Genomic DNA, 24,530 nt, shown 5'->3' with positions numbered 1-24,530 from the left:
ATGAGCTTTCACACCCCAGCGTTTGTCTAGGCCGTTTCCTCTGCCTGGTGCTCCACTTCTCCTCCCAAGCTCAGATGCCTTCTCCTCTGGGATTCCTTGTCTTCACCACCCCCTCCTCCAGTCAGAAGGAATGGCTCCTTGATTTGTGTCCTGCTAAGAAAACAACTTCATATAGCACTTAGTTCATTGTGCCTGGCCTTTTTTTTTTTTTTTTAACTCTTTCAGCTTCTGCTGCCAAGACTGACGGCCTCTGGGAGATAGCGCTGGATGAGTCGTCTGTCTCCCAAGGTGTCTGGCACCATGTGGACTGCGTGCGTAAAATGACCCCTGTGCAGAGAGTGGTCCAGTTTAACTCCTAGAAGCCTGAGCTCCCCTCCCCTCCCTCGGCCGCTCCGCAGTGAATCCCTTTCCCTCTTGGGCTCGGGTTCTCCCCTCCCCACCCCCCCTCCGCCCCCTGCCCCCTGCCCCCCCTCACCGCTCCTCCTTACCTGAACCCGCCCTACTCCCTAGGGGTCCTCTTGGCTCCGCCCTGTTCCCTCCAGCCCCCTCCAGGCTGGCGCGTCCTCTCCTCCACCCCTTGGTGGGGCCATGGAGGCGGAGCGTCACGGCGGAGGGCTGGGAGCCTGGCGGGGAGACAGAGGGCTAGCGGTGGGTTTCAGACACCGCCGGCACGGCTGCTGGGCTGGGGGGCGGGCATGGCCGCTGGTGTGTGAGCGCGGAGCGCGCTACGGGCCGCCGCCGCCGCCATGCCCGGGGGCGCGGGCGCCGCCCGGCTCTGCCTGCTCGTGCTCGCTCTGCCGCTGCTCCGGCCGCGGGCGGTGCGGGCGCCGGGATGGACGAGAAGTAAGTGGTGGGCGCGGGGGGAAGGAGGCGGGTGGGCTGGGGGCCTGAGCCCTGGGAGCCGCCCTGCGAGCACTGAGTGCCGGGGATGCAACCCCTGCGCCCCAGCCGGCCCCAGCGAAGCCTTTGTTTCCACATTGTGCGTTCTGGGTGGTGGTGGTGGTTGGGGAGACCCTGGACAGAAGACAACTGGCCCCTTCCCTGTTTTGCCTCCCTCCCTCTCTTTCCTCTGTTTTTCTGCTCTGGCTTCTTTTCCGCTGTTCTTCCCGTCTCTCCTCCTCCGTTTTCTCACGGTAGCTGATCTCCACTCCGCCTCTCTGTCAATCTCTGGCTCTTTCTCAATCTCTCTCCCAATTTTTCTTTCTTTCTCTTTGTCTTTCCTTCTTGACCTTCTCACCCGCGTAACCGCAGCATCACCCTGAGCACCTGGAGTAACCTGCGCGGGCCCCGGGGATCCGGGGTCCATACTCCATGCCAGGCGCACGCTGGTGAGGTGGGATATGCCCCAGACCCAGCATGGCACTGGGAGGCGGCGGGAGCCCTGGCTGGGGCGGTGCGCTGGGTATTCCTTGCTGTTGACTACCGACCCCTGCACTGGCGGAACCCCTTTGGAAATATAGTCCGACACACTCATTTGCAGGCGGGGAAACTGAGGCCCAGGGAAGGGAAAGGACTTGCCCACGGCCGTGCCAAGGATTGGGGTTCACACCGGCACTGGAAATCAGGACTTTCTTTGCACTCCACCCGAGGGCTGCGTTCTTTGGGCCTTAGTTTCCCCCTCTGTGAAGCCAAGAGGTTGGACTCGCTGCATCCAACTTGGATGCTGAATGATACCCCTATTTCTCATAACTACTTTCCCGGACTCTCTCCTTCCCCGTCGCATCCCCCGGGGGCTCCGGGCCGATTTCGGGGAAGGAACCGTCCGGGGGGGCGGTGCCCGGACTCTGTCTTTACGACCCGAGAAAGCTCAGCCCTGAATCCGACGCCACAGGCGGGCTGGGCAGACTCCAGACTACTGTCTTGCGGGACCAACTGTCAGCGTTTTGAAATTAAAGCGAGTGCCGGCCCAGCCGGGGCGGGGCGGAGCGCAAGGGGACCCCGTGGTCGCGATCCACCGGCAGGCATCGACCCGGGCACTCCAGCCAAGCAGGGAGGCTTGCTCGACCGGATGGTGCGGAGCTTCCAGGCGCGAGGTCTGGCTGTCCCTCGGCGCTCCAGCCGACAGACCCAACCGACCTTTGAGCTCTTGTACCGAAAAAGGAACTGAGGCACACGGCGCTCACAGAGAGTTCGTGGAAGTTGTCTTTTTCCCGGGCACGGAGGGTTCCTTGAGGGGTAGGGAGCCATGTTTTATCCATCTCTGATCCCCCAAAGACTAGCATGAGACCTGAGTTAGCGTTTGTTGTGTGCCGTGGAGTCGATTCCTTGTCATAGCGACCCTGTCTGGACTTAGTGCAGGGGAAAAGCTTGAACAAAGAAGGAAAGCCGGTTACTGATCCTAGCACAGACGCCCTCCCTGAGTTCTAAACCCTTGGAGACCACTCAGTCATGTGGAATTGCTGTAGAAAACCTGGAAAGTAATGAAAAATGTAAAAGAGATAAAACGGTCTGTAATCCCCAAATCCACAGTTGCTATTGATCTTTTTTTTTTCCCCTCTCAAGCCTTTGTGTGTGTTCCTATAAATATATATTGATAAAATTGGAACCATACCATATGCAATGTTTTGTGTCTTGCATTTTTCACTTCATATTATGGGCATTTCTTGCATCATTAAATCCTCCCCAAAACATGATTTTAATGGTTCTATAAATTCTATCCAGAGAACCTGGAAGTATAATTTTCAAAAAGTTAAAAACATGACTACCATTCAAATATGGAGTGAACCTGTGGCAAAGACTTATTCAATTCATTAATGAGGCAAGGAGTAGGATGGTTCAAAGGAGCAACTGAGGAGCAGGGGTTATACAGGCAGTGGAGAAAAAATTGAAATCAGATTGCTAGGGCATACACAAAAGTGATAAATGTCCTGTGGGGCAAAAAATCCACAACTCTTGGGTTATCTTTTTTTTTATTTAATTTTTTATTGTACTTTAGATGAAGGTTTAGAGAGCAAACTAGCTTTTTTATTAAACAGTACACATTATTTTATGACATTGGTTAACAACCCCACGACATGTCAACACTCTCCATTCTTGACCTTGGGTTCCCTATTACCAGCTTTCCTGTCCCCTCCTGCCTTCTGGTCCTTGCCCCTGGGCTGGTGTGCCCCTTTAGTCTCATTTTGTTTTATGGCCCTGGCACTGGGTCGGGTAATCTTTGGCTGAAGGGTGAACCTCGGGAGTGACTTCATTACTGAACTAAAAGGGTGTGTGTGTGTGTGGAATTGATTCTGACTCTTGGTGACCCCATATGTACAGAGTAGAACTGTTTCATAAGGTTTCAAGGTTTTCGAGGCTGCCACCTTTCGGAAGAAGATTGCCAGGCCTTTCTTCCAGGCCATCTGGGTGGGTTTAAACTATCAATGGGTGGCTTCAAACCACCAAGCTTCCAGCTGGTAGTCAAGCACTTAAAGATTTACATCACCATACTGAAACATTTGCATTCCATCAGACAGAAATGTACAGTTAGCACATAACTTCACAGAGGTTAGTCAGTAAAAAAAAAAAAAAAAATTTTTTTTTTCAATAGAAAATCATACAAAGGTATATTCCCTAGGTAATCCAATAATCCTGTTAAACAATGCTCCAAGGTGACATTAAAAGAACATCCTGCTTGCTTTTTGCCTTATTTCCAAGTTTTGAACATTTTTTTATTAAGATACAACATGTTTATTGTTGAGCATTTAGATTCCTTTTAATGTGTTTGTGTCCATAAATGTAATTTGGTTCCTTTAAATATCCTATTAAATGTCATATAATTCCCTTTTGCTTAAATGAACCTTGATTTATCAGTGCTACCGGGGCAGAGACTATGCCTGTCTTGTTTCCCCATGAATGTGAAGCACACAGCATAGTCCTGTCAGTTTGTAATACTGTGGTGGCTTGGTGTGTGCTATGATGCTGGAAGCTATGCCATTGGTATTTCAAATACCAGAATGATCACCCATGGTGCACAAGTTTCAGTGGAGATTCCAGAGTAAGACAGACTAAGAAGAAAGGCCTGGTGATCTGTCCTGAAAATTTGCCAGTGAACAACCTTATGGCTCACAACAGAACACCGTCTGACTCACTTTGGACACGTCATCAGGAGGGATCAGTTGCTAGAGGAGGACATCATGTTTGGTGAAGTAGAGGGTGAAGTGAGGGAGACCTTCAGTGAGATGGACTGGCACAATAGCCACAATAATGGACTTGAACGTGTTGGCAGTTGTGAGGATGTTGCAAGACCAGGCAGCATTTTGTTCTGCCATTAATCAGTAATATCTGTCTATAGCATAGTACTTGGCACATAGTAAGTGCTCAGAAAATATTTGGTGAATAAATGAATGTACTACTTCTGACTTTTACCAAATCTGATGCAATGAATGCTAGTCTAGTGGGACTGTTTTAGGATATATATTGATTGAGAACACACTGTATCAGGAGGAAAGGAAGATTATAATAATCCCATCACTAACAGAACAACTGTAGCCATCTTTTTATATTGCTCATTGTGTTCTACATGATTGATATTGTTGGTTCAGAAAGAGTAGAGCCTATATCCTCAGCCCCACCCCCAGGAAATATTCCGCTGCTATTTGTAGGGTTTTCAGTGGCTAATTCTTTTCAGAACTAGACTGCCAGGTTCTTCTTCCTAGTCTGTCTTAGTCTGAAAGCTCAGCTGAAACCAGTCCTCCATGGGTGACCCTGCTGGTATCTGAATATCGGTAGCATAGCTTCCAGCATCACAGCAACACGCAAGCCCCTACAGTACAACAAACTGACAGGCACGCAAGCAAAATTTTGCTGAATATCATTGAAAATCGGCTGCATATCAATAAGGAACTGCCAGAAATTCAGGCCAGATTCAGAAGAGGACTTGAAACGAGGGATATCATTGCTGATGTCAGGTGGATCCTGGCTGAAAGCAGAGAATACCAGAAGGATGTTTGCCTGTGTTTTATTGACTATGCAAAGGCATTCGACTGTGTGGATCATAAATAACAAACTATGGATAACACTGCGAAGAATGGGAATTCCAGAACACTTAATTGTGCTCATGAGGAACCTTTACATAGATCAAGAGGCAGTTGTTCGGACAGAACAAGGGGATACTGATTGGTTTAAAGTCAGGAAAAGTGTGCGTCAGGGTTGTATTCCTTCACCATGCCTATTTAATCTGTATGCTGAACAAATAATCTGAGAAGCTGGACTACATGAAGAAGAATGGGGCATCAGGATTGGAGGAAGACTCATTAACAACCTGTGTTATGCAGATGACACAACCTTGCTTGCTGAAAGTGAAAAGGACTTGAAGCACTTATACTAATGAAGATCAAAGACCACAGCCTTCAGTATGGATTACACCTCAACATAAAGAAAACAAAAATCCTCACAACTGGACCAATGAGCAACATCATGATAAATGGAGAAAAGATTGAAGTTGTCAAGGATTTCATTTTGCTTGGGTCCACAATCAATGCCCATGGAAGGAGCAGTTAAGGAATCAAAGGACGCATTGCATTGGGCAAACCTGCTGCAAAGAACCTCTTTAAAGTGTTGAAAAGCAAAGATCTCACCTTGAAGACTAAGGTGCGCCTGACCCAAGCTATGGTATTTTCAATTGCATCATGTGTGTGAAAGCTGGACAATGAATAAGGAAGACCGAAGAAGAATTGATGCCTATTGAATTGTGGTGTTGGTGAAGAAGTACAACCAGAATGCTCCTTAGAAGCAAGGATGGCAAGACTGTGTCTTACGTACTTTGGGCATGCTGTCAGGAGGGATCAGTCCCTGAAGAAGAACATCATGCTTGTTAAAGTACAGGGTCAGCAGAAAACAGAAAGACCCCCCAACGAGGTGCATTGAAGGATAACAACGATTGTAAGGATGGTGCAGGACCGGGCAGTATTTTGTTCTGTTGTGCATAGGGTCGCTATGAGTCAGCACCGACTCAAGGGCACCTAACAACAACAATAACAACACCCCCAGGAGTCCTATGGATTTAGCATATTCTTGTGGAGACTAATTGCCTAGGCCTTGGAAAATTACCATTTCGCTAATGTAGTCCCTGGATGGCAAAAATGGCTTGGGATCCTCTACTAACCTAAAGTTCAGCAGTTCGAACTTTCCCCGCAGCATCATGGAAAAAGGCTTGGTGATCTCCTTCCATAAAGATTGTTGTTGTTAGGTGCCATCAAGTTGGTTCCAACTCATAGCAACCCTGTGCACTATAGAACAAAATGCTGCCCAGTTCTGCTCCTTCCTCACAATCATTGCTATGTTTGAGCCTGTTGTTACAGCCACTGTGTCAGTCAGTCTCGTTGAGGGTCTTCCTCTTTTTCATTGACCCTCTACCACGCATGACGTCCTTCTCCAGGGACTGGTTCCTCCTGATAACATGTCCAAAGTAAGCGAGACTAAGTCTTGCCATCCTCACTTTAGGGAACATTGTTGCTATACTTCTTCCAAGACAGATTTGCTCATTCTTCTGGCAGTCCATGGTATGATCAATATTCTTCACCACCACCATAAATCAAAGGCATCAATTCTTCTTTTGTCTTCCTTATTCATTGTCCAGCTTTTGTATGCATATGAGGCAATTGAAAATATCATGGCTTGGGTCAGACACGCATAGTCCTCAAGGTGACATCTTTGCTTTTGAACACTTTAAAGAGGTCTTTTGCAGCAGGTTTGCCCAATCCAATACATCTTTTGATTTTTTTTTTTTTATTGTGCTGTAAGTGAAAGTTTACAGTTCAAGTTAGTTTCTCATACAAAAATTTATACACACATTGTTATGTGACCCTAGTTTCTCTCCCTATAATAAGACAGCACACTCCTCCTTTCCACCTGGATTTCCCATGTCCATTCAACCAGTTCTAGTCCCTTTCTACCTTCTCATCTTACCTCCAGACAGGAGCTGCCCATTTAGTCTCATGCATCTGCTTGAACTAAGACGTACACTCTTAACGAGTATCATTTTATGTCTTATAGTTCAGTCCAATCTTTGTCTGAAGAGTTGGCTTCAGGAATGGTTTTAGTTCTGGGCTAACAGAGAGTACAGGAGCCATGTCTTCTGGTGTCCCTCCAGTCTCAGTCAGGCCATTAAGTCTGGTCTTTTTACAAGAATTTGAGTTCTGCATCCCACTTTTCTCCTGCTCTGTCAGGGCCTCTCTGTTGTGTTCCTGTTGGGGCAGTCATTGGTGGTAGCTGGGCACCATCTAATTCTTCTGGTCTCAGGCTGATGGAGTCTCTGGTTTATGTGGCCCTTTCTGTCTCCTGGGCTAATATTTTCCTTGTGTCTTTAGTGTTCTTCATTCTCCTTTGCTCCAGGTGGGTTGGGACCAATTGATGTACCTTAGATGGTGCTTGCTAGCTTTTAAGACCCCAGCCGCCACTCATCAAAATGGGGCAATACATCATTTGATTTCTTGACTGGTGTTTCCATGAGCATTGATTGTGGATTGAAGTAAAATGAAATCCTTGACAGCTTTAATCTTTTCTCCGTTTATTGTGATATTGCTTATTGGTCCAGATGTGAGGATTTTTGTTTTCTTTATATTGAGGTGTAACCCATACTGAAGGCTGTAGTCTTTGATCTTCATCAGTAAGTGCTTCAAGTCCTCTTCACTTTCAGCAAGGAAGGTTGTGTCATCTGCATAACACAGGTTGTTTATGAATCTTCCTCCAATCCTGATGCTCCATTCTTCATATGGTCCAGCTTCTCGGATTATTTGTTCAGCATACAGATTGAATAAGTATGGTGAAAGGACATGGCACTGATGCAACCTTTCCAGATTTTAAACCACGCAGTATCCTCTTGTTCTGTTTGAATGACTGCCTCTTGGTCTATGTAAAGGTTCCTCTTGAGCAGGGGTAAGTGTTCTGAAATTCCCTTCCTTCTCAATGTTATCCCTAATTTGTTATGATCAACACAGTTGAATGCCTTGGCATAGTCGATAAAACACAGGTAAACATCTTTCTGGTATTCTCCATTTTCAGCCAAGATCCATTTGACATCAGCAGTGATATCCCTCATTCTGTGTCCTCTTCTGAATCCAGGTTGAATTTCTGGCAATTCCCTGTCAATGTGCTGCTGCAACCGTTTTTTAATTATCTTCAGCATAATCTTACTTTCATGTGATATTAGTGATATTGTTCCATAGTTTCCACATTCTGTTGGATCACCTTTCTTTGGAATGGGCACAAATATGGATCTTTTCCAGGCTGTTGGCCCTGTAGCTGTCTTCTAGGTTTCTTGGTGTAGGTGAGTGAGTACTTCCAGCATTGCATCCATTTGTTGAAATATCTCAATTGTTATTCCATCAATTCCTGGAGCCTTGTTTTTCGACAATGCCTTCAGTGCAGCTTGGACTTCTTCCTTCGGTACCATTGGTTCTTGATCATATGTTACCTCCTGAAATGGTTGAATGGTGATCAGTTCTTTTTGGTAATTACAGTGACCCTGTGTATTCCTTCCATCTTCTTTTGATGGTTCCTGCGGCATTCAATTTTTTTGCCCATATCTGTTGCTGTCGAGTCAATTCCGACTCATGGCGACCCTATTTTTGCCCATAGAATCTTTCAATATTGCAAGTCGAGGCTTAAATTTTTTCTTCAGTTCATTCAGCTGAGAAATGCCGAGTGTGTTCTTCTTTTTTGGTTTTCTAATTCCATGTCTTTGCACATTTCATTATAATAGTTTACTTTGTCTTCTCTAGCCGTTCTTTGAAGTCTTCCATTCAACTCTTTTACTTCATCATTTCTTCTTTTGCTTTAGCTACTCTGTGTTCAAGAGCAAGTTTCAGAGTCTCTTCTGACATCTATTTTGGTCCTTTTTTCTTTCTGTCTTTTTAATGACCTTTTGCTTTCTTCATTTATGATGTCCTTGATGTCATCCCACAACTCGTCTGATCTTTAGTCATTAGTATTCAACGTGTAAAATTTATTCTTGGGATGGTCTCTAAATTCAGGTGGAATATACTCAAAAGTTTTAAGTTGGTTCGTGTAGACAGACTTGTTTTAATTTTTTTCAGCTTCATCTTGAACTTGCATATGAGCAATTGATGGTCTATTCTGTAGTCAGCTTTTGGCTTTGTTTTGACTGATGATATTGAGCTTTTCCATCATCTTTTTCCTGAGATGTAGCTGATTTTATTTCTATGTATTCTATTCAGTGAAGTCCACGTGTATAGTCGTGGTTATGTTGTTGGAAAAAAGTATTTCCAATGAATAAGTTGTTGGTCTTGCAAAATTCTATCATGTGATTTCCAGTGTCATTTCTATCACCAAGGCCATATTTTCTAACTACCAATTCTTCTTTGTTTACAACTGTCACATTCCAATCACTAGTAATTATCCGTGCATTTTGATAGCATGTTCGATCAATTTCAGACAGCAGAAGTGGGTAAAAATCTTCAAATTCTTCATCTTAGGCATTAGTGGTTGGTGCGTAAATTTGGTTGTGTTAATTGGTCTTCCTTGTAGTCATATGGATATCATCCTATCACTGACAGCTTTGTACTTAAGACAGATCTTGAAATATTCTTTTTGATGATGAACGTGACCCATTCCTCTTCAATTTGTCATTCCCGGCATAAGAGACTGTATGATTGTCTAATTCACAATGGCCAATACCAATCTATCTCAGCTCACTAATGCCTAGGATAATGTTCTTTATGGGTTCCATTTCATTTTTGATGATTTCCAACTTTTCTTGATTCATACTTCATACATTCCACATTCAGATTACTAATGGATGTTTGCAGCTGTTTCTTCACATTTTGAGTCATGCCACCTCAGCAAATGAAGGTCCCAAAAGTTTGACTCCATCCACCTCATTATGGTCGACTCTGCTTTGAGGAGGCAGCTCTTTCTCAGTTGTATTTTGCGTGCCTTCCAACCTGATGGGAAACTCTGGTCGTATAGTGGTTAAGTGCTATGGCTGCTAACCAAAAGGTCGGCTATTCGAATCCACCAGGCACTCCTTGGAAACTCCACGGGGCAGTTCTATTCTGTCCTGTAGGGAATCAGCTCGATGGCAAAGGGTTTTTTTGGTCCAACCTGAGGGATTTGTCTCCTGGCACTATTTCAGACAATATTCTGCTGCAATTCATAAGGTTTTCACTAGCCAACTTGGCCAATTTTTTCAGAAGTGTTCACCACATCTTTTTTTCTTTAAATTGTACTTTAGATGAAGGCTTACAGGGAAAACTAGTTTCTCATTAAACAATTAATATACATATTGTTTTGTGAAATTGGTTGCCAACCCCATGACACATCAACAATCTCTCCTCGACCTAGCGTTCTCCATTACCTGCTTTTTCTGTTCCCTCCTGCCTTCTCGTCCCTGCCCCTGGCTGGTTTGTCCCTTTAGTCTCTTTATTTTTTATGGACCTGTCTAATCTTTGGCTGGAAACCCTGGTAGCCTAGTAGTTAAGAGCTATGGCTGCTTAACCAAAAGTACTGGGCGCTCCTTGGAAACCCTATGGGGCCGTTCTACTCTGTCCTATAGGGTTGCTATAAGTTGGAATTGACTTGATGACAATGGGGTTTTAATCTTTGGCTGAAGGGTGAGCCTCAGGAATGACTTCATTACTCAGCTAAAAGGGTGTCCGGGGGTCATACTCTTGGGGTTTCTCCAGTCTCTGTCAGGCCAGTAAGTCTGGTCTTTTTTTGTAAGTTAGAATTTTTTTCTACATTTTTCTCCAGCCCTGTCCTGGACCCTCTATTGTGATCCTTGTCAGAGCAGTCAGTGATGGTAGCTGGGCACCATCTAGTTGTGCTGGACTCAGTCTTCGCCAGATCCTTATTCCCAGTCTGTCTCAGTCTGGATGCTCTGCTGAAACCTGTCAGTGACCTTGCTGGCATTTGATATACCAGTGATATAGCTTCCAGCATCACAGCAACAAACAAGCCACCCCAGAATGACAAACTGACAGACAGAGTGGTAGATTATATCCAAGATTACAGCCAAGAAAACACCATGGAGCGCAGTTCTACTCTGCAACACATGAGGTCATCATGAATTGGAATCGACTTGATGGCAATGAGTTTTAAGATGGTCTTCAACCAGTGTTTGAGGTCTGCACTGCCTCAAACAAGGCTATCCTGGAGTTTACCTCCTGTTTCTTGCAAAATAAGAATCTTACTACTACCTCTCAGGGTTGTTGTAAGAAATGAAGCAGAAATGGGTGGTGGAAGTGATTTGGAAACTAGGAGGTGATATACAAATGCAAACTCACCATCACGAAGCTGGAGTTACTGTAATGGCACTTGGTGGTATACGAAGCAATTTCACATCGACTCCTTCCAATAATGCTGTGAACGGGCAATTGGGTATTATTGTCTCCATTTGTAAGATGAAACAGAGGCTTAGCGGGAACATGACTCATGGGCTTGACCTCCAGTATACACCCTGAATCCCACCACTTCCTCCCTCGACACTGTTGTCCACTCTTCTGGTCTGTGTCACTATCATTGCTCACCTGGGCTTCTGCAAGTTTCCAGCCTGCCTTCCTGCCTTCACCCCCAGCCATTCTCCACCCAGGCAGGGCAGACCTTTTTAAAACCTAATACAGATCACAACACTCGCTCCATGTTTAAAACCTCCAGTGCCTTCCAAATCTATTTATGATAAAGTCCTGATTCCTTTGATGGTATACAAGGCTCTGTGTTGTCAGGCCCATGGCTGTATGTCTGACCACATCTTCTGTTAACTTTCCCTCTCATTTACTAGACTCTAGCACTTCAGTAGTGGAATTCTGGGAATTGAACTGGTTGATCCCGTTCGACTCCCAGTTGAATTTGTGGCCAGATACCTGGCCAATGCACCTCCTGTGCAGATACCACCTGTACGTCAGTGGAGGCTTACATGTTGCTATGATGCTGAACAGTTTTCAGCAGAGCGTCCAGACTAAGACTGACTAGGAAGGAAGGCCTGGCATGTAGTTCTGAAAATCAGCCAGTAAAAACCCTATGGATCACAACAGTCCAATCTGCAGTAGATCACAGGAATGGCGCAGGACTAGGCAGTGTTTTGTTCCATTGTGCATGAGCCAGGGTCAACTTTATGGCAGCTAACAACAGGTACCTCAACCTTCTGCCTGTTCCTTCAACAGGCCAAGTCCACTTCTGCTCAGGCAGAGCCATTACACCTGCAGGCCCCTCTACCTGGAGCACTCTTTCCCCAGATCTTTGCATGGCTGCCTTCTTCTGCTCCCTTGGGTCTCAGTTAAACACCACATTCGTTGACCATCCTGTCTAAAATAACCAACCCCCAGCCCCCACACTCAGTGTCTCTTTATTCCATGACTCTGTTTTATCGTCTTCAGGGCACTCAGCATCTGAGAATATGGGTTGATGGTCTGTCATCCCCTCTAGAAGATAAACTTCCTGAGGGCAAAGATCTTGTTTGCCCTGTTTGTCACTGTATCATTAACACCTAGAAGAGTCCTTGGCCCATAGTAGGTGCAATGAGCCACTCAGAGTCTGTCCTGGAATGCAGCAGGTCTTCTAAAGACCCAATATGGGGTCCTGCCCACTTGGCGGTGGTTGTCACAGAAAGTGCATGTGCGGTTTAGTTAGCGTGTGAAGGTCTGGGATTCCAATGCTGTGCCTCTTGTATTGGCAGGAGGAAGTGAGGAAGGCAGCCTCCCACTACAGCATGAACTGATAATACCTCAGTGGAAGACTGCAGAAAGCCTCATGAGAGAAGAGGTAAGACTCAGAAGCTCTCATTTTCAGCTATTTGGGAGGCGGGAGTTGATGCCTTGATTCTCCGAGGCTTGAGGTCACCTACTCACCTTTCCTGGAGGCCCAGTCATCCCAGAAAGTGTGTTTTTGGCCTCCTCCAGCTTCTCTGTCAATTTTGGAAGTCTCAGACAGGATTTTCCTTCCTTGTGTGACAAAATTCTAGGGTATTTCCAAGTGCTGTGAGCTGAGGAACTAAAAATTCACATCAGTGCTTACATGAGCTAAATGCAAATATGCTGGTGTCACAAAATCACCTACTGTTAGCTGGGATTGATTGAATATTGTAATTGTTATTTTCCCACTACATAATGCAGGCTTCATTTTATTGATGGGATAATGCACTTAGAACAATGATAATCCAAACAATTAAAAAAAAAAATTTGTAGGAGGCAGGGTAGGGAATTGAGTACTGGGAAATGTGTCTTAAAGTTCAATAGGCCAATGGGCCAGGATACCAGGGAAATGCACCAGTTTTATCACGGGGATTGGGAACAAGACAGAAAACATTGCCCTGGTCTTACAGAGTGGACCTGTGCATCTAGAATATTCTTGGTGGTCCTGGTTTCTATACATGAAAGAGCTGAAGAGGAACTATAAGATGTGATTTTTATGTGCTGGTAACCAGCTCTGTGACCTTTCCCTTTTTGAACTTTGGTTTCCTCATTTATAAAACAGGGCTTACAGGGAGTAAAGAGTAAGATCTGAAGTGGATGGTGGTCTCTAAGATCTCTTCAGTGACAAAAGGTCTGTGATTTATTGGGCAACACATAGGAGCAAGTTTACAGTAGGAGAGAGGAGAGCTGTGTCAGGACAGACTTCAGACATTGTGGATCTTTAGTCTGGAAAGTAAATGGAGAGAAGGAGAAATGCCCAGAAGTCTTGAGGCTATAGCTAGAGTCATACAGACATGTCCAAAAAGGCTTCAACTTGGATTTACTAAGGGAGCATGGTGAAAGTTTTAGGACAAATAAAAGTAAACATTTTGTCCAGAAGACATTAAATGCGTGGAACTCATTTCACCAAAAAGTAGGACAGGCTGAAAATAGATTCAGAAAAAGTCTAGACAATGAATGGATGGCCTTCCTAGAGCAGACTATTTTTTAAAAAATTAGAGATCTTGGGTATTCCAACCTATCCATTATTGCCCAAGCAATGGATCCGATACTTTTTATAGAGACCTTTTTGTTCCTTCCAGATGTGGGCATCCTCAGGAAGGGCCTGAGAAATAATGTGGACCCAGATCCTGTCTTTGTTCTCATCCATTGTCTGGGTTATTGTATTCTGTGGAATAATCAACACGGTGCCTGGCATCGTAAATATTTTTTGAATGAACGAATGAATGTCAGAGAGAGAGTGCAAGTAGAATCTGGGTCTCTCTCAAGGGTTTTACCCTCATTTATGTAATTCACTCATTCATTTACCAAGTATTAATTGAACACACACTGTATACTAAATATTGTCCTAGATCGTAAGGGGAATGCAGATGTATTGGACAGATTTCCAGTCCCCTAGTTTTTTTTTTTTTTTTAAGGAGCTGAAGAGCTATTTCATTTAGCCCTAAAGAGAAAGGATTTTTAACCCTTCCCTACCAAACAACCATCCAGTTGCCATGGAGTCGATTTTGACTCATGGCAACCCCATGTGTGTCAGAGTAGAACTGTGCTCCATAGAGTTTTCAATAGCTAATTTTTTGGAAGTAGATTGCCAGTCCTTTCTTTTGAGGTGCCTACGGTTGGACTTGAACCTCCAACCTTTTGGTTAGTGCCCACCCACATACTCCAACACCCAGGGCTCCAGCACTTCCCTAGGCGAAGTCTAGCCAGTGGATCAGCTTCCTGCATTTCCTAGGAGAGGTGATGCTGCCCCTTCCTAGCTTGGAGTGGTGTTGCAAAAGAGAAGCTTGTCAGTAGAGCTGGGCGGGGAGGCTACACAGATCTTTAAAATGCTATTTCATTGTTTTGTTTGAAATGTCCCCTGGAAACAAGGAACAGCATATTTTAAATATCAGTGTCTGAGCACCTTCCAGATCAAAGAGATATATTTTTTTATTAATTTTTATTATGCTTTAAGTGAAAGTTTACAAATCAAGTCCGTCTCTCATACAAAAATTTATATACACCTTGCTATGTATTCTTAATTGCCCCCCCTCCAATAAGACAGCACACTCCTTCCCTCCACTCTCCATTTTCGAGTTTATTCCGTCAGCTTCTGGACCCCTCTGCCCTCTCATCTCTCCTCCAGACAGGAGCTGCCCACATAGTCTTATGTGTCTACTTGATCCAAGAAGCTCAGTCTTCACCAGTATCATTTTATATCCCATAGTCCAGTCCAATCCCTGTCTGAAGAGTTGGCTATGGGAATGATTGCTGTCTTGGGCTAGCAGAAGGTCTGGGGACCATGACCTCAGGGGTCCTTCTAGTCTCAGTCAGACCATTAAGTCTGGTCTTTTTACAAGAATGTGAGGTCTGCATGGCACTGCTCTCCTGCTCCCTCAGGGGTTCTCTGTTGTGTTCCCTGTCAGGGCAGTCATCAGTTATAGCTGGGCACCATCTAGTTCTTCTAGTCTCAGGCTGATGGAGTCTCTGGTTTATGTGGTCCTTTCTGTCTCTTGGGCTCATAATTACCTTGTATCTTTGGTATTCTTCATTTTCCTTTGCTCCAGGTGGGTTGAGACCAACTGATGCATCTTAGATGGCTGCTAAGAGATATGTTTTTAATGACGCACTTAAAAATAAATATTAGTACTCATGTTGCAGCTGTGTCTCTTTGTGGGAGAGTTGACTGTGCTTTGATTTATGTCAGTGCTCTTTTTCTGTGTGGACTGTCGCATGGCTGCCTGCCTCTTGGATGAGGGAATTGCTACAGCTCTGTTGCTGTGTAGTCTTTCTCAGATGTCCACTTGGGGCTGTGCCCCTCATGCTTAATATGATTGGGCAGAGTGCTTGCTCCTGAACTCCCCATAGTGAAGTGGCAGAGAACCAGTAGCCAGAACAGGTGTCAGCAGAGCTCAATCAGGCCATGGAAACAGGGAAGCCTTAGTGAAAGTTATTGGGCGTGCATCTTCCCTTGACGCCTGCCTCTCCCCCCTGGGTTTGAAATGTCCCTTCTTAAGATGAGGTAACAGGATTAGTTAGGCAATGGCAGGGCTAGCGTTGCCCAAGAACCGTGGTCAGGGCAGTCAGATCTTAGCAGGGCCCTTGGTGGCTTGAAATTCTCGACAATGCCCAGAACCCAAATAGGAAGTGGGGTTTGCAGCAAGGGAGAAGGGGGATCTCGACAATGCCCAGAACCCAAATAGGAAGTGGGGTTTGCACCAAGGAAGAAGGGGGATGTGTTTGGAAGAGGCAGGCCCCAACCAAAGGTAGCAAAGCAGGTGACCCGCTTTCTCAGACACGCCAAAACTAAGTTTTGAGGTCAACCTTAAATGGGGCAGTTCTCGATAGCAAGGGCTTTTGTGAATGAAAGGTACTTAAAGTGTTTCTTAGTTGCTTGGTCTCAAGTCAGAAAGCTCATAGTTAAAACACCCCAAAGAATCTAACCTGTTTTTAATATGTTTGTAGGGGTAGCAGCAGTCTTGAATTTTTTCCTTTTGTTCAACAGCCCTAAGTTAACGTTGTTGAAGCATTGAAGTTTATTTTGAGACTTGCTTTTTTCATTTGTTTGGAATTTTCTGTAATAAACAGGTAAAAATAGATAAAAAGCCCATTTCTTAAAATATATACACAATTAGAAAAATGTGGAAAGATACACAAAAGAAAATAAAATTAACTCATGATCCCACTGCCTAGAGATGACTATGATACTTATATAAAATACACAGTGTTGTATTTTGAGACTGCTTAATGTTTATTAAGTACACTTTCTCAATAATTTAAAAGTTATTTAAAGTCACCATTTTTAATGGCTATCTAAAGTTGTGTCATATGACTAGATCATTATTGATTTAAACATTCTCCTGTTTTTGGACATTTAGATTGTTCCCAAGTTTTCCTCATTATAAATAATGAGAGTCCTTGTGTACAAACCACTGCCTGAGCGTCTGCTTCTTTCCTTCAGTCTTATACCTACCACTGGGTCAAAGGGTATAAATATTTTAAAACTTTTGGTCATACTGTTTAATTATTTTCCCAAGAGTTTGTATCAATTTAAATTCTCCCTGGTAATGTATGGGAGCATGCTTTTTATGTGATGCTCCATTATGTTAGGATTTATGGTTTTAAAAAAGCTTTGTCATTTTGATTTTTTTTTTTTCCACAGGTATCTTTAAAAAAAAAATTGGGGAGGCAGAGGTTGGTTACCAGTGATGTTAAACATGCTTTTAATGTTTATTGGCAACCCTTTGTGTGATTTCTTTAATGATCTCTTCTGAGTGTGTACCAAGTTTAGCCATCAGTAAAGCTTCTCTTATATGTAAAATGGATCATATGAACTCTTAATCTGAGATGTTTTTAGTTGCTTACTCTGAGATGATTGGGGGTATTCAAACTGAAGAATAAAATAAACCCACTATGAATAGGTGTGCCTGGTGGCTTCGTGATTAAGAGTTTGGCTGCAAACCATAAAGGTAGGTAGTTCATATCTACCAGGTGCTCCTTGGAAACCCTATGGAGCAGTTCTACTCTGTCCTATAGGGTTGCTGTGAGTTGGAATCGACTCGATGACAACGGGTTTGGCTTGGTATTTTATAAGATGATAGCTAACATGTATTGAAGGCTTCCTGTGTACCGGGCATGGAGATAAATCCTTTGCATGCATTATCCACTTAAGTATCATAAGATCCCCATCAGGTTGACTAATATTCTTATTTCTATTTTATGAATGAGGAAACTGAGATGTAGGGGAGGTTTATTAACTTGTCCAAGTTCATACAGCAACAAGTGTCAGAGCCAGGACTCGAATTCAGATCTTTCTGACTCTCTCATGTTCTCTGAGAACATGTTTTTAAATGTTTCCCTTTCCCAGACTTGCAAACACACACTCACACCATATTTCATCTTGGGGTTTCTTTGTCTTTCAGGAGAGGGCAGATGGGAGAGGGGATTTGGCTACCTGGGATTGAGGTCATTTCATGTTTGAGCTGGAAATGGAATTGACCCTTTCTCGTCCGCTCATCCGTTTCCTGTGGACCAATGTCAGAGCACTGTGTCAGGACCTGTGCTGACTCCTGGGAACCTCGGCCCCGCCTTATAGGAACTGACATTCTTTTGTTGTTACTTCCAGCATCCACCAAAAGCTGAGCTGAGGGTCATGGCAGAGGGGAGAGAATTGATTCTGGACCTGGAGAAGAATGAGTAAGTTGACTCCTTCTTTGTCTAAAACAAAACAATTAACTTCTCTGGCCTCGGGTCAAATGCCGGACGCAGGTGTCGTTGTTTTGGAAGGAAGTGGTTAGCGAGCGAAGTGACCCCCAGCGTGCAATTCCTTGGGTTTTTGTGGGGAGCATCTTGCAAAAACACAATCTCTTGGCTCGCTATGAAATACTGTTGAACATTAACAAGTTTCCTTAGGCTGTATTTCCAAGGCTTCTGAGAGCTCCTTGCAGGCACACAGGGCTGTGTACCTGTGTAGGTGTGAAATTAAGGGAGGGATGGGGGACTTTGACTGCTCTCTTACTAGCTCCGACCCAGCACACAGCAGGAAATGAAGGAGATTAGGGGCAAACAGCGGAGAGGACAGAGACCAGGCAGAGTGTGCTGGCATTTGGAGCCTCAGACCCTGGCGGCTCCGTCTGTCCTGGGTCAGCTAAATTGGAGAATCTGTCACTAACGGCATCAGCAGGAGCCTCCTGACTTGCCAGGCCTAGTTCTTCCGTCTTCCTAACCTCATTCATCTTGGGTGGCAGCCCAGCTCAGAGATATTTCCACATTGATTTGCCGTTAGGCACCGTTGTACCTTGATTCATGTTATCGAGCAGGTGTGTAGACATCATGCATGGCTGCATCGGTTGCCTCTTCTGCAGCCATTCCCAGTCTATGGCCACTGAAGAGCTCCCCTTCCTTGGCCGGTGAGGGCTGGCGGGGGGCTCTGAAGCCTTTTGGTATTTCCCACCAATGGTCCCACTTTCATTTGGCCACACGGACGTCACAGATAAGGCTGTGTGGCTTGGAGAGCTGCCCATCTCCTCTTGGCAGCCTCCAGATCCCCTGGAGGCAGATGAGTAATCGAATGTATCACTGCCAAGAAAGGGATGGATACGGACCTTTCCATATCCAGAAGAATAAGAGTGGCTGCTCGCCTGGGGTGGAAAGGGAGAATGTAAATTACTCCAAATTTGGGCTTTTCAGACATTTGCAAAGGCGGTTGAGTGGTGTCTAAAGCCTGGTAAGAGGGCGACTCAAGAAGCACGTACCGTGATGGGTTTCATCTCCGTCTTTCCTCTGCCCCAGTATGTGACTGCCAGAACGATGGGAACCACAATCCTCTTTGCTACGCTCCTCCTGAGAGTAAAGCCAGCCTAGGAATGTATTCCTTTTCTCCCACTTCCCTGAAACAGGCCTGGCGAGCTTTGTCCCCAGGTAGTATAGGCTCTCCTTGCACAGGGTTTGGGGCTGCCTTCCTTTGGTCCTCAAGGGTCTGTTCTTAACAGTTTCTCAGGGCCTCCTTCAGTGTCTCCTGGCTCCAGCCCTCTAGCTCTAGCCTAAGTGTTCCTTATGGCCACAGGAGTCTAATCTGTCCTGTTCTGCCCCATGTGGAGCAAATGACCCTCTAGCTTCCTTGGGTAGCCCAGGTGATAGTGTTGATATCGTGGGCAAATCCTGTAGGAACTGGGCTGGCCAAGCAGGGTTCCCAGGACTTGAATTCCCATCCTTCCCTCCTGCTTTGGAACCGTTGTAAGAGGTTGTAAGAAGTTAGAGCATGAAGACACCTTAGGAAACATTGGATGCATCCCTCATATGGAGATGCAGACACTTTGACTCAGAGAGGGCTAGGGATTTGTCTAAGGTCACAGAGTCCCTCTGCAGTGAAAATGGTTAGTGCACTCAACTGCTAACTGAAAGGTTGGACTTTTGGGTCCACCCAGAGGTGCTTTGGAAGAAAGGCTTGTTGATCTGCTTTGAAAAATCAGCCATTGAAAACCCTATGGAGCACAGTTCTACTCTGACACACATGGGGTCACTGTGAGTCGGAATGGGCTGGACAGCAACTGATTTAAGGTCACACAGGGAGCCTATGAGAGAGGTGGAACTAGCATCATTTGTGTTCCTGGCCTGGGCCTGGAGTCACAGAGATCCAAGCTCGACATACTAGCTGTGTGACCTTGAGCAGATTGCTAAATCTCTTCGTATTCCATTGTCCTTGCCTAGAAAGCAAGGGTAGTAACGCCAGCCTCTTGAGGGTGGTTGTGAGGGTTGTAATGTGCACAAAGTGCTTAGAGAGCACACAGTGAGTGATTGACCACTGTTGTGATTTTTATGGCCCCTCGTGGAGTTTCTAGAGGAGAGCCCGTGGATGTGGTTCTCCTGCCTGTTCGTTACTCTGAGCATCTGTGGATGTGGTTCTACTGCCTGCTGCCCTGAGCATCGGTGGATGTGGTTCTATTGTCCAGTGCTCTGAGCATCGGAGGATGTGGTTCTGCAGCCTGCTGCTCTGAGTGTCCATGGGTATGGCTCTGTAGTTCACCGCTCTGAGCGTCCATGCATGTGGTTCTGTAGTTCACTGCTCTGAGCGTCCATGGATGTGGTTCTATTGTCCGCTGCTCTGAGTATCCGTGGATGTGGTTCTATTGTCCACTGCTCTGAGCGTCCGTGGTTGTGGTTCTATTGTTCATTGCTGTGAGCGTCCATGGACGTACGTGGTTCTACTGCCTGCTGCTCTGAGCCAGTGAACAGCGCGGGGCCGCAAGTGATTTCTGGCCTCCCTGAGCTGTCAGAAAGCAGGAGACTTGATAAAAATGGAAGCAGCAGAGCCAAGCAATATGACCTCACCAGGTATCCCTGGGGGACAGCTTCCAGCTATTTTCATCCAGACTGGGCTTTTTGTTTTTGAACATGTGTTAGCAAGCGGAACTCCAACTACACACGACTTCCCAGTGTGTTTATTTCCCAAAGCCTTCTCATTCATGGTGCCTGTGAGTCGAGTCGGGATTCCAAACAGCTTAGGGGAGGGGAGATGCTTTTCTGAGTTTTCAGATCGCTGTGTTCAAGTTTTTATAATCCCATGATACTTGGGGGTGGGGCGGAAACTAGGCCCAGTGCTAAGTGATTTCTCAGGCTTTGGCTCTTTTCTCTGGAATTGATTCGTTCAGTTTTTTCGTCTACTCTGTATCTACAGCTTCCAGCCACCGCTGTAGGTACTGGGGATAGAGCTGTCAATAAAACATCTCTCTGCCTTTATGGAGCTTCCAGTCTAGGGTGGGGAGACAGATGGTAAACAAACAAGAGAATATGGTCTGTCAGATGACAAAGGCTGTGGAGAAAAAAAGGAGTGCTAGAGGGCGGGTGGGGGCGGAGAGAGGAGGTGCTATTTTTGAAAGGTGGCTGATCAGAAAGTCCTTGGTGAGTTGATTTTTGAGTCCAGACCTGAAGTGAACCATGGGGGCTGCTGGGAGATGACAATTCCAAGGAGAGGAAACAGCCAGGTTCAAAGGTCCTAATAGATTCTGAAGTTTTCTGCTTCCCATCAGATTCTCAGGGCCTCCCAAGAGCTGTGGGCGAGGGCTTCTGGGACTCTGAGGGGAGGGAGAGGGCAACTCTAATTTCTCTTTCATCATCCTGAGGTGTCTGGCCTTCTCCCCATCAAATCAGAGTCCATGTGCTAATGCACGGCCCAGAATAGGAGCAAGCAGGCCTTTAATGGAATTCACACATGGAGAGATTGCCAAGAATGGTGAGGACAGAGAAGCATGGGGGATGGGCCAGGAAAGGGACATGCAGCAAACTGAGCTTCAGCTCCTCTGGCAGAATACATACTAAGGTGTCTTGCTTGCATAGCATGGGCACCCGCAGCCTTTTTTTTGCTGTAAAGCAACTTGTGATGAGTGGACAACATTCTCTTGAGACACATAGGTCACTATTGAGTGACATAATAGGGTGATGCTCTGAGCAATGGCTTTTGTGTCGGGTAGTCCGGGGGTCAGATCCTGGCTCAGCCATTTACTAGCTGTGTGTCTTCTTCGAGTGTCAGTTTCCTTGTCTGGGCTACACTGATGGTCACTGGTAGGATGCAATGAGACAGTGCATGTAAGGGCCTAGCACAGTGCCTGGCTTGTATCATTCTCAGTAGATGTCAGCTATTGTTATTTTTCACTCATTGTGTTTTAATTGCAAAAGCAATGCATGCTCATTGTCTAACGTGTAACAATGCCGAAGCACAATAAGTAAATGAATGAAAGTCTCCCAGCTCCAAGGAAAATCCACCGTTAACGCTTTGGTGGTCATACCCTGGACTTCTTCTATACATGTGAAAATATACATATACATAGTCACAGACATAGTCACCTAGAAGCCCACCTACAAGCTTTTATTTTTTGGGGGGAGGGGAGCAGAAATGAGATTATAGTATACATATTGTCCCATAAAGGAGTTCTGGTAGTGCAAGGGTTAAGTGCTTGGCTACTAAGCAAAAGGTCAGCGGTTCAAACCCCCCAGTTGCTTTGCAGGAAAAAAGACCTGTTGATCTGCTCTCATAAAGACTACAGCCTCGGAAACCCTATGGAGCAGTTCGACTGTGTCCTGTAGGGTTGCTTTGAGTCAGAATCTACTTGATGGCAATGGGTTTTTGGTTATTATTCTACAACTTCCTTTTTTACTCAAATGTATGTCTGCTCTAATAAAGTATATATTATATTATATACATGTATGTATGCATGTGTGTGTATGTATATATACACAGGTACATAAAAGGAGCTCTGGTGGCACAAATGGTTAAGTGCTTGGCTGCTATCCAAAAGATTGGAGGTTTGAGCCCGCCCAGTGGCTCCTCGGGAGAAAGACCTGGTAATCTGCTCCCGTAAAGATTAGAGTCAAGAAAAGCCTATAGGGCAGTTCTACTCTGTCACATGGGATCGCTCCGAGTTGAAAATGACTCGATGGTACCCAACAAGAACAAAATATATAAAATACACGTTGTTGTTGTTAGGTGCTGTCAAGTCGGTTCTGACCCATAGCGACCCTATATAAAACAGAAACACTGCCTGATCCTGCACCATCCTCACAGTTGTTGCCATGTTTGAGCTCACTGTCTCAGCCACTGTGTCAATCCAGTTTGTTGAGGGTCTTCTTTTTTGCTGAACCTCTGCTTTATCAGGCATGATGTCCCTCTCCAGGGACTGATCCCTCCTGATAACATGTCCATGGTACATGAGGTGAAGTCTTGCCATCCTCGTTTCTAAGGCACATTCTGGCTATACTTCTTCCAAGACAGATGTGTTCATTTTTCTGGCAGTTCATGGTGTACTAAGTATTCCTCACCAACACCATAATTCAAATGCATCGATTCTTCTTCAGTCTTCCTTATTTATTGTCCAGCTTTCGCATGCTTATTAGGTGACCGAAAGTACCATGGCTTGGGTCAGGTGTGTGTTAGTCCTCAAGGTGACATCTTTGTTTCTTAACACTTTAAAGAGGTCTTTTGCAGATTTGCCCAATGCAATACATTGTTTGATTCCCCCCCCCCTTTTTTTGATGCTTTAGATGAAATACATAACAAACTAGCTTCTCATTAAACAATTAGTACACGTATTGTTTTGTGACATTGGTTGCCAACCCCACGACCTGTCAACACTCTCGCCTTCTCGACCTATTACCAGCTTTCCTTTCCTGTCCACTCCTGCCTTCTCATCCTTGCCCCTGGGCTGGTGTGCCCATTTAGTCTCCTTTTGTTTTATGGGCCTGTCTAATCTTTGGCAAAGGGTGAACCTTAGGAGTGACTTCGTTACTAAGCTAAAAGGGTGTCTGGGGGGACATACTCTTGGGGTTTCTCTGGTCTGTCAGACCAGCAAGTGTGGTCTTTTTTTTTTTTTTTTTTGGTGAGTTAGAATTTTGTTCTATATTTTTCTCCAGCTCTATGTGGGACCCTTTATTGTGATCCCTGTCAGAGCAGTTGGTGCTAGTATCCGGGCACCATCTTGTTGTGCTGGACTCAGTCTGGTGGAGGCTGTAGTACTTGTGGTCCATTAGTCATTTAGACTAATGTTTCCCTTGTGTCTTTGGTTTTCTACATTCTCCCTTGCTGGAGACAGGGTAGGACCAGTGGAGCGAGTATCTTAGATGGCCACTCACAAACTTTTAAGACCCCAGACGCCACTCACCAAAGTAAAATGTAGAACATTTTCTTTATAAACTACATTATGTCAGTTGAGCTAGATGTTCCCAGTCATTTGATTTCTTGACTGCTGCTTCCATGGGCGTTGATTGTGGATCCAAGTAAGATGAAATCCTTGTGCTTGACAACTTCAAAGTTTTCTCCGTTTATCATGATGTTGTTTATTGGTCCAGTTGTGAGGATTTTTGTTTCCTTTATGTTTATGTGTAATCCATCCTGAAGGCTGTAGTCTTTGATTTTCATCAGTAAGTGCTTCAAGTCCTCTTCACTTTCAGTGAGCAAGGTTATGTCTTGTTCATATCGCAGGTTGTTACTGAGTCTTCTCCAAACCTGATGCTGAGTTCTTCTTCATATAGTGCAGCTTCTTGGATTATTTGCTCAGCATATAGATTGAATAAGTATGGTGAAAGGATACAACCCTGACACACACCTTTCCTGATTTTAAACTATGCAGTATCCTGTTGTTCTGTTTTAACAACTGTCTCTTGGTTTATGTACAGTTTCCGCACGAGCACAATTAAGAATTCTGGAAT

The 24,530-nt window shown here is 45.1% G+C and overlaps 1 protein-coding gene across 2 annotated transcripts in view; it reads left to right on the top strand.

Annotated features, from left to right (window-relative positions):
* The first annotated feature begins 654 nt into the window (after positions 1-654).
* ADAM19 (ADAM metallopeptidase domain 19) overlaps positions 655-24,530 on the top strand; it is a 111,451-nt gene continuing 87,575 nt past the window's right edge. For both annotated transcript variants that reach the window (XM_049874216.1, XM_049874215.1), the window contains exons 1-3: positions 655-843; positions 12,614-12,699; positions 17,956-18,026. In XM_049874216.1, the coding sequence (XP_049730173.1) occupies positions 747-843; positions 12,614-12,699; positions 17,956-18,026 (254 nt within the window). In that variant the 5' untranslated portion in view covers positions 655-746. The remainder of the gene's footprint in view (positions 844-12,613; positions 12,700-17,955; positions 18,027-24,530) is intronic.

The sequence above is a fragment of the Elephas maximus genome, chromosome 2, assembly GCF_024166365.1.
Source record: "Elephas maximus indicus isolate mEleMax1 chromosome 2, mEleMax1 primary haplotype, whole genome shotgun sequence".
Classification (NCBI taxonomy): Eukaryota; Metazoa; Chordata; class Mammalia; order Proboscidea; family Elephantidae; genus Elephas; species Elephas maximus.
This window is presented reverse-complemented; position numbering and strand designations above follow the sequence as displayed.